The sequence below is a fragment of the Littorina saxatilis genome, linkage group LG3, assembly GCF_037325665.1.
Source record: "Littorina saxatilis isolate snail1 linkage group LG3, US_GU_Lsax_2.0, whole genome shotgun sequence".
Lineage (NCBI taxonomy): Eukaryota > Metazoa > Mollusca > Gastropoda > Littorinimorpha > Littorinidae > Littorina > Littorina saxatilis.
This window is the reverse complement of record NC_090247.1, coordinates 70,676,111-70,692,226: the sequence shown is the minus strand read 5'-3', so window position 1 is coordinate 70,692,226 and position 16,116 is coordinate 70,676,111. Positions and strand designations below refer to the sequence as shown.

Below are 16,116 nucleotides of genomic sequence, written 5' to 3'. Positions count from 1 at the left end.
TTATACTTATAATATTAATAGATACTTTCTCTGTGTGCAGGAGTTGTGTGAATTCCAATAGAGTGCTATCACAGAAAATGAATAAATTACATTCATCCAACTGAACAATGTCAAGAAAATCAGTGCGTGTTGTGTATATATATTTGTTATGTGTGGGTGTGTGTGTGTTTTAGGAATGTAATGTGTGCAGAAAAAAAAGTAAAATTGTGTGTATGTGTAGGAGGGGGGGGGGGGGGGGGGTAAATTAGTGGTCTTTGTGGCAAAAAAAACAATTTGAAGGTGAATCAGGACTATACATATAAGTACATGTACTTTCTCTCACTGCTTCCCCCCCCCCCCCCCCCCTCAACCCCCACCCCTCCTCCAAACTCAATCACAGGGTATACTAAATAATGACTAACGGTGAGGTTTTTTGGTCTCAGTCACAAATTACATTACCGGTGCATTTTTTTTTTCATTCTAGGGAATGTGTGTATTTCCTGGTTTCCAAAAATATGTTAAAAAAATGAAAATTGAGCTTCAGCATCCTGATTTTGTCAAGATATTTTGTGCAGTTAAATTTCAGTACCCACAACCTTTTAGTGTCTCATAAAGGGAAATAAATGAACAGTCCTCACAATTGGGGTGCTGTACCGTGAAACCCCCCTTTTAAAAACCTTTACAGTTCAAGATCTCCCCTATATTTAGACCTTGCTTTTCAGATTTTCTGGCAGCCCTGTGCACACTCAAAACGCTCATCAGTAGTAAACAAACCAAATTTCAGTAGTTTTTAAAATGTTTCAGTAGTAAGCTGTAACGACAGTTCAAGACATAATTCTGCTCACAAAGCACACAAACTGGATTTTACGATCTCCAGGTTGTCTTGAGAATAACTGGACTTCCCGCACTGTTGTGCCGTTTTCTTCTTCTTTGGTGACAGAGCTGGTGTCTCCTCTTCACTATCTTTTGTTTGTTTGTTTGTTTGCTTAACACCCAGTCCACCACGAAGGGTTATATCAGGGCGGTGCTGCTTTGACATTTAACGTGCGCCACACACAAGACAGAAGTCGCAGCACAGGCTTCATGTCTCACACAGTCACATTATTCCGACACCGGACCAACCAGTCCTAGCACTAAACCCATAATGCCAGACGCCAGGGGAAGCAGCCACTAGATTGCCAATTTTAAAGTCTTAGGTATGACCCGGCCGGGGTTCGAACCCACGACCTCCCGCTCACTGGGCGGACGCCTTACCACTAGGCCACCGTGATGCAGTCTCGTCACTATCTGAATCTCGCACTCTTTTTTTCTTTTTCATGTTTCACTTTAATCACAAGTTGCCACGCAGACGCTGGACGAACTAAGTCTAAGAACAAAGACTCAATGCTGAGAACACGCGCACTTCCCAATTCCGGTAAATCGGAAAACGTCAGCGCAACGGCCAACTAATTGGTCAAAACATTTTAAAACAGAAAAAATATTTTTTTTTTTTTTTTAGTAAAACATCGGAATTTTGGAATTTTAATTACAAATCCGTAGCACCGTATTCTGCATATAAAAATCGGAGAAATTACGGAGAAACCGTAGATGTGCACAGGTCTGTTCTGGTCATAACCTATGCAAATTCACCTTCATTTTAAGACTTCCTGCTTTTTAAGACCTGATTTTATCAGATTTTGGGAGATCGTAAAAGGGGGTTCCACTGTAATATGAATTCTGTTTTAGCTACACCTGTATGCTGTTTGTAAAGAAGGATATTTTACAGATTGAGGGGATCATTTCTGCCTCCATAATGATCTTTATGATCTGACACTTGGCTAACAGATTCCATGATCATGCTGTTATGTAGGAAGTCATAATAATGATGTGTAGATTTTTGAATTGTGTCTGCTTTGCAGTTCAAATAGATGTCTGCCTTCCTGTTCAATTTTTTTTTAAACAAGACAATCCCCGAATCACAATTTCCAACCACATGTCAAACAGCAGTTCTGCTTAACTTGAAACATCAGTATTGAATAATTATATCAAATTGACCTTTCTGCGGTTTAGCACTTGACAGATGCTGCTACAATACCTCTTGTAGAGAAAAAAATTAGAGATGCAGTGGAGCCCTTCTTTTAAGGTATACATGTCTATATACAGCAAACTCAATCAAAGAAAAGCAGAATGTCTTAGGATATAGGTTATAAACAGGAATCTGAGAAAGTAGTGTCTTTCAAGACAAATGTTGTGTTTTTTTTAAAGGGGGGGGGGGGGGGGGGCAAAGTTAGGGTTTTACTGTATAATGCAATGGTAAACTGGGCATTCATTCCAAGTAGCTAAAGCTGTGTAACTGACACTTTTGCTCGTCAGGAGCACTAGAACACATTTTCACACTTGTCATTGTGTCAGAATGCTAAAAATCTGGAAAGCCAATGCCCACAGGTATATCCCATCCCCCCTCTCCCACCCACCCCCACCTTTTACTCACACTTGCACTCCATTACATAGATGAATAGATTACAAACACTCTTCTGTAACTCTTTATTTTCGCTTTTTTTCTTGCATTTGGTTCATTTTTTCAACCCTTTTCGAAGTTTGAATTAAGTGTCTTCACTGATGGGCGATTTTCTGTTTATGCTCCAGGACTTCAAGGCACTGGTGCTTGATGACAGCAGGCTCCTACTGGCCCACACACAAAGAAGAGATTGAAGATGCTCTGGTCCTGGAAGAAGAAGAGGGAAAGATCAATAAAGCCAAACGATTCAGACTAGAGTTATATTGAGGAAAGATATTGGCTATTCGGGTGAAGGTGTAAGAGTTGCCATGTGCAGTTGCTGTGTATGAGTCATAGGAATGACATTATACAGTAGATCCAACTGGCCAGTACACTGACTTTCTTCCTTGTTGCCTGTATTAGAGTACATTGTGGTGTTAAACAAAGTGCGTTTCTGTGTGGGTTGGTTTACACATGCTCTGTTACATTCCATATTAGGCGGCCAGCTGAGACTACAAAATAGTGAATGTTTGTACATTAAAAAAACAATTAAAAGGAATTCTAACAAGAACCAATCGATACATAAATGTTACTTGTATTTTTGACCAAAATATGACATTTTACACACACCTTGACAGTCCTTGTTCACCTTGAGGAACACTGACTGTCTCAATCTGTGTAAAATGTCATAATTTGGTCAAAAATACAAATAATGTATATTGTTTTTTGCTTTTTATATTTAGTCAAGTTTTGACTAAATATTTTAACGTAGAGGGGGGAATCGAGACGAGGGTCGTGGTGTATGTGTGTGTGTGTGTCTGTCTGTCTGTGTGTAGAGCGATTCAGACTAAACTACTGGACCGATCTTTATGAAATTTGACATGAGAGTTCCTGGGTATGAAATCCCCATACGTTTTTTTCATTTTTTTGATAAATGTCTTTGATGACGTCATATCCGGCTTTTCGTGAAAGTTGAGGCGGCACTGTCACGCTCTCATTTTTCAACCAAATTAGTTGAAATTTTGGTCAAGTAATCTTCGACGAAGGCCGGGGTTTGGTATTGCATTTCAGCTTGGTGGCTTAAAAACTAATGAGTGAGTTTGGTCATTAAAAATCTGAAAATTGTAAAAAAAAATTTTTTTATAAAACGATCCAAATTTACGTACATCTTATTCTTTATCATTTTCTGATTCCAAAAATATATAAAAATGTTATATTTGGATTAAAAACAAGCTCTGAAAATTAAAAATATAAAAATTATTATCAAAATTAAATTGTCCAAATCAATTTAAAAACACCTTCATCTTATTCCTTGTCGGTTCCTGATTCCAAAAACATATAGATATGATATGTTTGGATTAAAAACATGCTCAGAAAGTTAAAACGAAGAGAGGTACAGAAAAGCGTGCTATCCTTCTCAGCGCAAGTACTACCCCGCTCTTCTTGTCAATTTCACTGCCTTTGCCGTGCGCGGTGGACTGACGATGCTACGAGTATACGGTCTTGCTGCGTTGCATTGCGTTCAGTTTCATTCTGTGAGTTCGACAGCTACTTGACTAAATGTTGTATTTTCGCCTTACGCGACTTGTTTAATGTACTGTAATCTACCTTGTAAGCGCCGTAAGTACCTAGTAAACGCCCACCCCCAACATTTGGATCAGTGTTTGAACATATGTTGTGTGTGTGTGTGTGTGTTTTATTATGTGCACAGTTCTACACCTTGTAGAGACATTTTCATTCTAGAGAACGCTGACAGACAGCTATATTTATTTATTTCATACTCTCGGCACTGGAGTATCTCTGGATAGCCCCTCAAAAAGAAGACGAGGGAGGGTCTTCTGAAGTTGAAGAGGTCTGCTTTCAGTGATTTACAGGGAGCATGTGAAAAACCAGTTTTTGATAACACCATTTCCCTCTGAAAGATTTTAGCTTTCTAAAAAAAACTTACTCCTTTCTTTGTCACATCAATGGCTTGGATCAGTATCAATGACTGACAGAATGACTATTCATTTCGTGTTTTTTAGGATGTGTGTACATTCACTCTTAGTGAATGAATTTTTGTGTTTGGTTTTTAGTGTTTTTTTCTTTCGGTTTAGACACTTGCATATCAAGCGAAAGATACATACAGGGTGACTATTTGTGCATGGAAACAGCTGACATGAGCAATAAAGTCTGGGGAAGAGTCCTGAAAGTATATTGATTAATGCGTTGAATTCACAGGTCTAGTAAAACTTGTGCAGAACAAATATACAGGTGTTGAAAAGTGCTCGAATTCCAAGAATAGTTTCATGTGTAGCACCTTTGAACTGTGCAGAGAGGATGTGTGCCTGTGGATTTGAGATCTACATGGAATAAAATAGACACTGTTCTTGACAATTGAGTATGTTTTTGTGTGCGCATGTTGTTTGGTTTATTGATAATAATTGACTTTTGGTCAAGATGTAACCATGAATTTCTGTAGCAAAGATACAATGATAAAAATAGACAGAATATAATCAGATAATTAGACACTGGGCTGCAAATTGCTTTTAATTGTCATTGTATTTATCTGTAAAATCACTATGATTTCCATGGCATGATTAATGCAGTGGAACCTCCCTTTTATGACCCCCCAATGTAAAACTCCCTTCTTTTTAAGGCCTTGTTTTCTCACATGTTCTGTTCATAACTTCTGTAAAATTACCCCCATTTTAAGACTCGTTCCTTTTTTAGACTCGATTTTCTCAGATTGTTTGAGGTCTTAAAAGGGGGGTGCCACTGTAGTAATAATACATCTTCAGAAATTGAACACAGGTGCTGCAGTTTTTTTATAACCATGAAGAAGAAAAATACTGTTTCAAAACTTTGACAGTGTCTTATCCTCAAACGTACCGTATTTGACGGATTACAAGATGCACCATTTTATAAGCCGCACCCCCAACTTGAAAAAAAGAATTGGGACGAGCCACGTATAGGCCTCGTCATTATATTAGCCGCCGTCGAAAAAAAAATATAATCTGATCGTGTCAATCAATCAAAACAACCAGGCAAACGAAAGTACGGTATTTGGCGAAATCGGCTCCGAGAATTAACAAGTGAAACAAAGAAGAAAAGTGATAAAGTTTGAAGAAAAATATCACACACACAATTTGTAACCAACACACACATGTAGTCCCGCTCGGAATAAACTTTTTTGGGATGATCTTTATGACTTTTGCGCACATTTCGAGCAGACGAAAACACAACATGACGGCTCTCGCTCCGCCAACTATCGCGAGACACAAAAAAACGAAATCTCACGCGCGCGAGATCCTGATACATCCGGTGTTTCTCTGTACGCTATCTTGTCACGACGACTTGTTGACAAACGAAGATTCGCGAAAGAAAGAGAAAAGCGCCGAGTCTTGAGTAGAGAGCTAATAAAGTACCGGTAATCGCTAATCGAGCGAAATGAAAATCCGCGGCGACTTCCATTAGGTGAATGCTATTCAAGTTTAGGTAACATTTTAGCCGCATCTTTTTATAAGCCGCAATGCGATTTATTTTTAAAAAGTCGCGGCTTGTAGTCCGTCAAATACGGTACACCTTTTTAAAGAATCCGTAACTTTTAATCACTCAACAAAATTGCCTGCAGTTCAAGTGAACCAGAAATGGGGAATAATTGGCCACACTCAAGGAATCGGTTCCTGGCAACTTTTCTGTCGGTCGCGCAGCCTGAGAGAGACATGACAGAGATAGTTACTCAAGATAAAAGATAAGCTTGACTTACATCAGAAATATGAACATTTAAACTCACCTTAATGATCTTTTTGTTAGAAATATTTTAAACCATTATTGCCACACATTGCAAGAATGTTTGATGTCCGGGTGCTTTTTCCCTGAAAATTAAAAAACATTGTTTTAGTAATTATAGCAACATATAAACCACTGTTTAAGTGTAAACCAAAGGCTGGCCAATTACATACAGTTCTACAGCAACATCAGTTCTGAACATGAAGCTTTCAACATGCACAGCGACACTTAAAAATGGCAGTTAAAAAAGAAAGGATGAATGAAATTCTGCCGCATTTAGTGTTTGCTTCAATGAACACCGTCCGAGGAAGAATGTGTTCTTCGTCAAAATGTTACCATTTCACAAAGCTTTACAATAAGCTTCAATCATAGTTCTTCCTACAAAATCACAACATTAAAAACTTTAGGCACAGAAAAACTCATACCGCTGACAATATAAAATGTCAGTTATAAATAACATTTTCTGTTGCACTACATCCAAAGACTGTGCTGACTGACCCTACTTTTTCCATCTCAAAACAATTTTTAGGGGGATTACCTACTCTGTCTGTCTGTCAGTCTCTGTCTCCTATACAATGCACCACAGCAGCTTGTACCCAACCGCCAGTTGATCATTATTTACTCCTGCATGTACACCCTTACTAGGCTACTACTATTCACTAGCGAATGCGTAGTATGTAGTTGTAAGGAGACTGTTGGGATGAAGGAGTAAATAATGATCGACCGGCACTTTGATACAAGCTCCTGTGCAGTGCACAGACACACACACACACACACACCGTGGCGTGTCCGTGTTCAAACCAAAACTGGACACAATCGACCCTGCACAATACACGTTCGTGCGCTCGCTTGATGGATGCTTCATTCGCACAACACACCAGCAGACACACAGACAAAACGGCAGCAACATTTGTCTAGGTCTGTCCAAAGTCTACACGACAACACTTGCTTTACTTACAAATCCGGGCAGCAGGTGAGAGCTCTGCGTCGTGGGTAGTCAGTGCACACAACGGTAACACTCATGCAGTTGAATCCAACTTTCCGACTCGACTGCTTGTTGTTGATAACTTTGCATTTTGTGCGTCGAGCATGACTTTCTCGTGATTCTGTGTCGTTACCAGTCACTCTGCTGCTTTCTGAACCACCTTGAGTCGATTTCTTACAGAAACGTGTGGGCTTGTTCTCACTAAGCGGCCATCCCATCCGCCATTGTTTTGAGTCGCGACGAAAACCAGTCTATGACGGCCAATTTTAATCTTCAAATGGTAGAGAGCAGTCGCCAATTTACTCATTTTGAATTAATTATTTACCATACTTGTGGTGCTTTATTGAGCAAACCGGGCCAGGTGCGTCTTAATTAAGGTACACTAGATTCCCCAAATTCTTCAAATCGGCCGAATTCGACAAAAAAACTCTCCAAAATGGCGGCGTGGACACTATATCTTTAAAACATTTTTTTATGAACAGACAAGAAAATAACCATGCAAAGAAAATTCTGACAAATAACACAGTTACCTTCCTTGTCTTGTAGATTTTCTGCTTGTAGCTTTTGAACTCACAACATCCGAAAATAAGTTCTCAAACAATTGTTGAATCATAACTCGAATAAAAAGAAAAACTGGCTACAGTGTACAAGTAAGCTTGTTTCACTTGGTAACTTTCAAAACGACTCAATGTATCTAAAGCAAACAAGATTGGTAAACGATGACCTTGTCAAAGTATTTGCAGAGGGCACTAAAACCTAATTTAGATGTTGCAGCATCTGACACTTGAGATTCAAAGCTTACAAGGTAGTATAGATTGACTAGTTCAGTGGACTTAACCCTTACACTGGTGCAATTCTGTAACACATGTTACATAGCCACTGGTGAATTAACAGAGAGAAAAATAAAGAAAAACGGTCAAATAGGTTTTCGCATCCATGGGAGGTAATCGGAACCGACCAAACAGACTGAGCCAGTAGCGCGACATATGTCGTGACAACCAGGTGACCGTATACGTAAAGTAGCGCGACATATGTCGCGACAACCAGCCTAAGGGTTAAGATTGGCAAATCAAGTTTAATTACAGCAAGATTCAAGAGTTTGCCCATTGGTAAATATATAGAGAATACTACATGGCTTGCTGTGTCGTACCAGATTTACACGAGTTGTTTTTTAAATATTGAACTGCGAGCAAAAGCGAACTGTTCACTATTTGAAAAAGCAGCGAGTGTAAATCTGGTACGCAACAGCGAGCCATGTAGAATTCTGTTTATCCTACATACTGTACTTACATGTATTTCACTGAAAATGTCCTGCAGTCGAGGCAGCTAAAATTGAAGACGCTTGTTTTGGAACCTCGATCTTTTCTAAAGCCTCGTGCAATCTATTATGTCAAAGCAAAGAAACGTCACTCTAAAAGTGTGGCGTGACGTGTTAGTTCTAAAAATTCATCGAGGGTAATTAGCGAGCGCAATTTGTAATCTATTCTACAATACGTTTGTATCGGTGACTTTGGCATCAAAAGCGGTGGAAAAACAGGTCCCTGCCAGACTTGGTTGACATGACCTCATTTACATAATATACACACGTGTGATTTGAACGATTATTATCTCACGAGTGTCTCTCTCACGTATGTAGGATAAAACACAATTGCCCACAAGACTTCTAGGTTACTTGAATGTCCGGTCACAGAGTGCCTACACACGATTTCTCTCTTCTGTGCATCGACATACCTTACTGTGAAACCTGTTTTTTTGTAAAACATTATCAAATCCCCTCTCTTCAGAAAGACCCAATTTTCTCAAATTCTCTCTTGATAGTCACAAAACTCTTTCTGTGAGGACCTATTTTGTTTGTTTGCTTAACGCCCAGCCGACCACGAAGGGCCATATCAGGGCGGTGCTGCTTTGACATATAACGTGCGCCACACACAAGACAGAAGTCGCCGCACAGGCTTCATGTCTCACCCAGTCACATTATTCTGACACCGGACCAACCAGTCCCAGCACTAACCCCATAATGCCAGACGCCAGGCGGAGCAGCCACTAGATTGCCAATTTTAAAGTCTTAGGTATGACCCGGCCGGGGTTCGAACCCACGACCTCCCGATCACGGGGCGGACGCCTTACCACTAGGCCAACCGTGCCGGATGTGAGGACCTATAGTTTTCATACTTGTAGAAGATTTAAAATAGAGGTATACCTCTGTACTGGTCTGTTGCCTCTTGTTTCAGCCAGGTATCACTGTGAGTGCTGACTGCACCTTGTCCTTCCAATGTCTGCACTGTATCACATGTCTCACCTTGTTCCTGTTTTGGGCAATGATAATCTGCTTGCTGATTCAACATACCTGAAAGCAGAAGCAGGTAATTTTGAAAAGCAACTCTCAGTAAAGTCCAAACTGTGTCAAGTTCCCAACTCACTGCCTCAGCTTGCAACAACGATTCATGTATATATATATTGGTGTGCCAGTCTTTTTACAATTAAATTTTTACTAAATATTTGAACAATAAGATAGACGTGGAATCGAGACGAGAGTGCATGGTGGTGTTTGTGTGACCGTGAATGTGTGTAGAGCGATTCAGAGAAAACTACTGAACCGATCTTTATGAAACTTTACAAACCCTGAGAATGATATCCCCAGATGTTATTTTGTAAATTTTTTGATAAATGAATCTGATGACATCATACCAGGCTTTTTTTCCTCAATCAAATTGATTGAAATTTTGGTAAAGCAGTCCTCGATGAAGCCAAAACTATGCGATTGCATTTCAGCTCGGAAGCTTTAAAATTCATTAATGAGTTTGCTCATTAAAAATCTCAAAATTCTAATTTTAGAAATCAATCAACGAATGATTCTGTTTTATTTTTCATCATTTCATTAAAAACACGCTCAGAAAACAAATATAGAAAAAACCGGCATTTCTGTGATACGCTATGTACTGGCTTGTCACTTTCTGCACGTTATTCTTGTGTATGTGTTAGACCCTTTCTTGGCGCAAGGCGCAAGGCCGTAAGATTTAATGATGTGGTGGAAACAATGCAGTATATTTCATTTTGTGAGTTTGACAGATTGACAAAATGTAGTGCTAGTATGTAGGCCGTTCCCTAATTATTTTGAATCTCAGAAACGGAAACACATATTATAAACAAGCTAACCAGGCCAATTTCTACACCAATCCTTCCCCAGCCGACACCCAACTGGCCATCCTCTCAAATGTTCTCATTCGGGCCTGGGACCTCTTGACATCAGCTATACCTGGTATGGCCCACGTGAAGGCTCGCAGAGTCTTCAGGGGTCTCTTGTTTTGTTTGTTTGTTTGCTTAACGCCCAGCCGACCACGAAGGGCCGTATCAGGGCGGTGCTGCTTTGACATAATAACGTGCGCCACACACAAGACAGAAGTCGCAGCACAGGCTTCATGTCTCACCCAGTCACATTATTCTGACACCGGACCAACCAGTCCTAGCACTAACCCCATAATGCCAGACGCCAGGCGGAGCAGCCACTAGATTGCCAATTTTAAAGTCTTAGGTATGACCCGGCCGGGGTTCGAACCCACGACCTCCCGATCACGGGGCGGACGCCTTTACCACTAGGCCAACCGTGCCGGTAGTGCTCCCTTTGGTGCCAAGAAATTTTTTTGTCGCAAAGGCAGTATACACAGGTGCGTTGCCATGTTACAGCATAAGCCCTCGAATACCCGTGTTTGTGCCAAGCCTCGAATATTTCCAACCATTAGTGGTGGACACAGCAGTCAGACGTGACTGTATGCCTGTCCTCAAGAGTCACAGTGTTTAAATGTACCTTGATCTAGCGACGAAAGATACACAACATTTTTTTTAGGGCTTCTTAGGGTTCTTATTTGAACTTGGCAAGGGTTGGGTCACCTGCTTGAACACCCTAACAGACGACAGTTATTTGGTTTCAGATTGGAACTAATTAACCCAGGTTTCGTCCCCACTGACGATATTCCATGTTGATTTGGACAAGCCAAATTTGCTTATTTTTTCAAGTACAGTGGTCGCCGCTTAATAAAGCCACTTCTGGACTGACGAAAAATGGCTTTAATAAGCGGCGGATTTATTAACCGGCGGTCCAGGAATACGTCATTTTCGAAAGAAAAAAAATATCTTCTCTTTTGATTACGTCACTCAGTCACTTTCTTTCGTCATTTACACTTGTTTGAATCTAAACAAAACTTCACGAAGGATGTTGAACTTTTGTTTTAATTATGTACATGTACATGTACTTTGATCACTTCGGTTCATCAATAATTTCACTGTCACCGTCACGAATCATTACTCGGCAGAGAAGAACGATTTTATGAGTGTTTGTTTGTTGGTCGTCTTCCACATCAGTTCTCTCACTGAGTCTGCGAATGGTTCAAATTCTTCCATGCGGTAACCACGACTTTCCAGACCAGATCGAAGGCGGGTCATTATTTGCCTCATCTCTGGGTTTGAAGGCGGTGGGGGTGGCATCTCTTCATCTTCCTCGTCATCTTCATCATCACCTGTCAAGTCCGATTGCCCGGCTTCCACATTCGCACATTGACTGACATTCTTTTCTGAACTCGGTTACTTCGTGATACGCGTGAGCCTGGACATAAATAGGCCTATGACTTGAGCGATTACAAGAACAAGATAATGTGAGTTTTAGTCACAAACTACGTGATTTCTCTGAGAAAACTGGCTTTAATAAGCGGCGGGTTGGGTTTATTAACCGGCTTTTTCTAATACATAAGATATAGTGATTTATCCGGACCGTCTGAAATCGGCTTTTATAAGCGGCTGGCTCTATTAACCGCGGTTTTATTAAGCGGCGTCCACTGTATTGTCAGGCAACACTCTGCCCTACTCCTCTTTTTCCCGTCACTGAGTTCATGTGGTACCCAACCGGCAAATTGGTTTGGGGCCATTAAATATTTGTGTAAGATCTTTTCAAATGCAGAGCTTTTAATGCCAAGGGCATATTGCATCTCCCTGAATATAATCAAGGGATCTTCTCTTATTATTTGTTCAACAGCGCCAATGTTTTTGAGGATAAAGGATGAAATGAGTAGACCAGGGTGGGTATAATTTTCAAGGCTCCGTCTACCGGGTTGGAAATTGCTGTTCCAGTTTTAAACCACGGCTCTACAAGGAGTGTTCATCCTAAAACATTGCATCACACTTTCGGCCTCTTTTAACCCTTAGTTTGTAGATATTGTAAGATCGGTCCGAAATCGCGAATTTGAGCTTCATGACGCAATCTCATACATTCCGCGGTAGTGAGTATCTTCCCGAGTCGACCATATGAAAACAACATAACTCTGGAATTTCATTTTTTTGTGTCAAGCCTCACATTAGTCTATTATTTGACGGCATGATTTTGTATTTAACGCCATTATTTCCAGGAGCCTGGATTCTAAATAATAATGGAACAGCCCTCGTACAGTAGTGGCAAATGAGAAGAAGACTAAATGTAGTAACTAATGGCATCATGCAACATGTTTTTCTACTACCCCCTCCCACCCCCCCCCCACCCCCCTTCAAAAGGTGTGAAGTGCTACCAAGGCTGACTGTCACCAATAGTGTCAACAATGTCTCTCCCCCACTTGACCACCAAACCTTACCCAAAACACCCCCTCCCTCCCCATTACATGTTTCATTTCACTTACCATACGGATGTGTTCCAGTGATGTCACAATACTCTTCTGCAACATCAATTTCTATCTTGACATCTGAGAGAAGAGCTGTGTCTCCTTCCTCCATGCTGCTGGGAGAGGACATGGTTCCTGAATGTTCACTGTTCAAGGCGCTGACAGTTCCTAACTGTTCACTGTTCAAGGTGCTGACAGTTCCTGACTGTTCACTTATCAAGGCGCTGACAGTTCCTGAATGTTCACTGTTCAAGTTGTTGGCCAATAATAGCTGCTCTCTCTTCATGGCGTTGCACTTGCAGGTCCATAGCTGATCGGTTTTCAAGGCATTAATGCTGTGTAGAAAAACGACTCAATCAACAATTTAAAGAAGCAGAGAAAAGCTCTCTCTGTCTCTGAGTCTCTCTCTGTCTCTCACAATCACACACACACACCGCTTCACCCCAAAAGCTCCATGACTAAACAAGTATCAGTACACCAGGGATGTTCCTTGGATTTTGTCCTTATAGGACAAATGTCCTAGCCTTGCTGAAAGTATAGGACATTTGTCCTGAACTGTAAAAAACAATCGGTCATTTCACGTGGAAAGAAATAAGCCGTCCACATCCTCCTTTGGTACACACACACTGTGACACACACCAAACTTGCCTTCTTCTAGTTCTTGTGTGTGTGTGTGTGTGTGTGTGTGTGTGTGTGTGTGTGTGTGTGTGAGTGTGTGTTTAACAGAAAGCAAAAGATCTTCCACTGCATCCGACATACTTTTCAGCATTTCGTTTGCACTTTTTCTACTATCGTAATGTACATGGTCCGAACAATGGAGTTCCTTGATGTGTGGGACTTGCAGATCTGTCAAAGTGTCCATGAGCGAAGGAAACTTGGTGAAAGGAATGTTCTCCATCACCATCCAGTGCACTGTCTTCACTAAAACAACAGCAGCCTCTTCTTTTGCCGTGAGCATTTTCTGCTGCACCTGATCGCGGTCTTGTAGTAACCCTGGAACAATATGGGCTGTCTGATGGTCATTAGTCTTGCTATGATCCGCGAGACTGCTTGTTCTGAAATTCGAGCAGCCACGTGTGAAGCTGTTGTTTCGGTTTGCTGAAATGCACACTGTGAAAAACATCAGTTTTCTCTCGCTATCGAAATTTAGCCATGGATAAAGTTTAAGCCATGAAGGCACAAACGTCCGTGGTGGTGTCGTCGCCGTTTTCGTACTCACAGTCACAGTGGGTCCGGTCACAGTCACATTTGACGACTGATCATGATCTGACTGTCGAAAACACAGCTTGGGTTGGTCCTTGTCCGGTTTCAATTTCTTCGCAGGCGGCATGATCGCATTCGCAGTTTCTAGAATCTATACAACCTGAAGTTGAACTTTCGGAAATTCTTAAACTGCGCGGTCTTCAAACGGCGAAGTTACTAAACCAAACAACAGAAGACGTTGCCGATTCGGAGATTAGGAGACGTATCATCTGATGCCTGATCTAAATAAACGGATCAATGTTGCCATGTCCGACGTGGCAATAAAACGATCGGGCAGTGTCCGTCTCTGACATAAACTTATCGGACATTTGTCCGCCAGAGACACAAGGTACCGGTCATTAGACCAAGGTATCCGGCCCAGGGCCGAGGGCCGACCCCTGGGAACATCACTGGTACACCAGACCCTCAATGACTCATGTGCAGTTTTAAAATCAGCAGAATTGACAGCTAGCTAGGCTACGCTCACGAGATCTTCTGATATTTCACAAGACAAAGCTGCCCCAATAAGAGGGAATTTATTGGATGGCACTCATTCGAAAGCACTTAAAAAGCCAGTGCAAACCATTTAATGACATGGACAACGATTGACCAAAAAAAATAGATTTTGCTAATAAGTAATATTTTGCCTGTCAGTGTCATATTTTTAGAGTGTGTATAGAAACAAGTGTGAAAAAAGGAGAGAAATCAATCGAAAAGACTTTATGTTACGGATTTTTGAATATGATGACATGCCAAAATTCAGATAAATGAGGGTTGGGTAATTGCATGAATGGGGTTTCGGCCAGATCAGTTACACTTACAAGCACAGCCACAGGACCAATTTTGGAAGCGGTATTAATCCCGCATTCCCTTGATTTACGTTTGTAGCAATTATGTGGTTGTATTAGGATGATTGTAACGTGTCATTCCGATATGGCTGGAAATAGTGTAATTACATGACGTTTTCGTGGGCTCAAATTAAATCAGTTTCTCAATTTCAGAATTTACATGAACTTATTTCCTGGAGCATCTACATCAGTACATGTAGTATCATGTACATCTGCATTCGATCACACCGGTCATTTGACCAGTCTTGCTGAAGCTTTGAAAGAAATTGGTTCTCTCAAACTCAATTTTGCATTGTTGTTCCTTATTTTAACCTGTCGAAGCGTTTACCTTGAGAATACAGTGATGACACAGATAATTCGCTTGGTAGTAGTCAGCGAGTGGCGTTTTAGTTCGGGTCAGGTAACAAATATGGCAGCAGCAGCCAAATAGAGTGATTTCCCTTGCGTCTTTTCGGTCTAACTAAAGACTACGCGACCGGACGCGACCGCACGCGACCTTGCACAACCTTGCGCGGCTTCAAACTAAAGCATGTACATGTAATATTTTTATATATATACATGTAGTATCTTCACAACATTATCTGACTTTATACCAAGTTTTAAGTCACAGAAAGAAAAAAAAATAAGGGAGTTATGATGTATTTTGCGACGAGCTATCGAGTAAAAGTGAAAGCATCGTGGTTCAGCGTCCCACCATATTCGCTTCTAAAAACAATGCGGACTTCATCGAATTTTCCGCCTGACCTTCCGCTCAAAATTTGTATTAAAAATAATTTTGGTTGCGTTATAAAGTAAACCCCCCAAATTTGGAATAATTGTGTTAAAGAATTTTTTTAAAATTGTTTTTGTTTTTTAAATCCGAGGCAGAAATCCTCGGCTTGCACTTTCGTTGGCTAGCTCTTCAAAAATACATCATTACTCGATCCCTTATTTTTATTTTATTTCTGTGACTTAAAACTTGGTGTAAAGGCAGATGATGCTGTGAAGATACTAGATATATAAGAATTCAAAAAACAATGCGAACACTGGTCGGACGCAGGTATCCGATGCTTGCACTTTCGCTCGCTAGCTGTATCTGTATCTGTAAGTTACGCTGCACTTGTGGGACAAGTCATCCAGATGTCTGGCATTGATGCAGCGGAGTGGGGGGTGCGCAGCTGATTCTTTATCGTC

General features: G+C 40.9%; 1 protein-coding gene and 1 long non-coding RNA gene across 4 annotated transcripts in view; one reads left to right on the top strand and one right to left on the bottom strand.

The window, feature by feature from the left end:
* LOC138963151 (gastrula zinc finger protein XlCGF58.1-like) overlaps positions 1–15,363 on the bottom strand; it is a 38,999-nt gene extending 23,636 nt beyond the window's left edge. Inside the window, exons 1-5 of one of the 3 annotated variants that reach the window (XM_070335187.1) lie at positions 15,272–15,363; positions 12,872–13,188; positions 9,412–9,558; positions 6,231–6,312; positions 2,489–2,683 (exon numbers count right to left, since the gene is read on the bottom strand). In XM_070335187.1, the coding sequence (XP_070191288.1) occupies positions 6,266–6,312; positions 9,412–9,558; positions 12,872–13,139 (462 nt within the window). In that variant the 5' untranslated portion in view covers positions 13,140–13,188; positions 15,272–15,363 and the 3' untranslated portion in view covers positions 2,489–2,683; positions 6,231–6,265. Of the gene's footprint in view, positions 1–2,488; positions 2,684–6,230; positions 6,313–9,411; positions 9,559–12,871; positions 13,189–15,271 lie in introns of those variants that run through there. The other 2 variants (XM_070335186.1, XM_070335185.1) reach the window with 2 other exon arrangements.
* The window catches only part of LOC138963162 (uncharacterized), a 103,778-nt gene that overhangs the window by 26,129 nt on the left and 61,533 nt on the right, over positions 1–16,116 (top strand). The gene's annotated exons all lie outside the window — the stretch shown is intronic.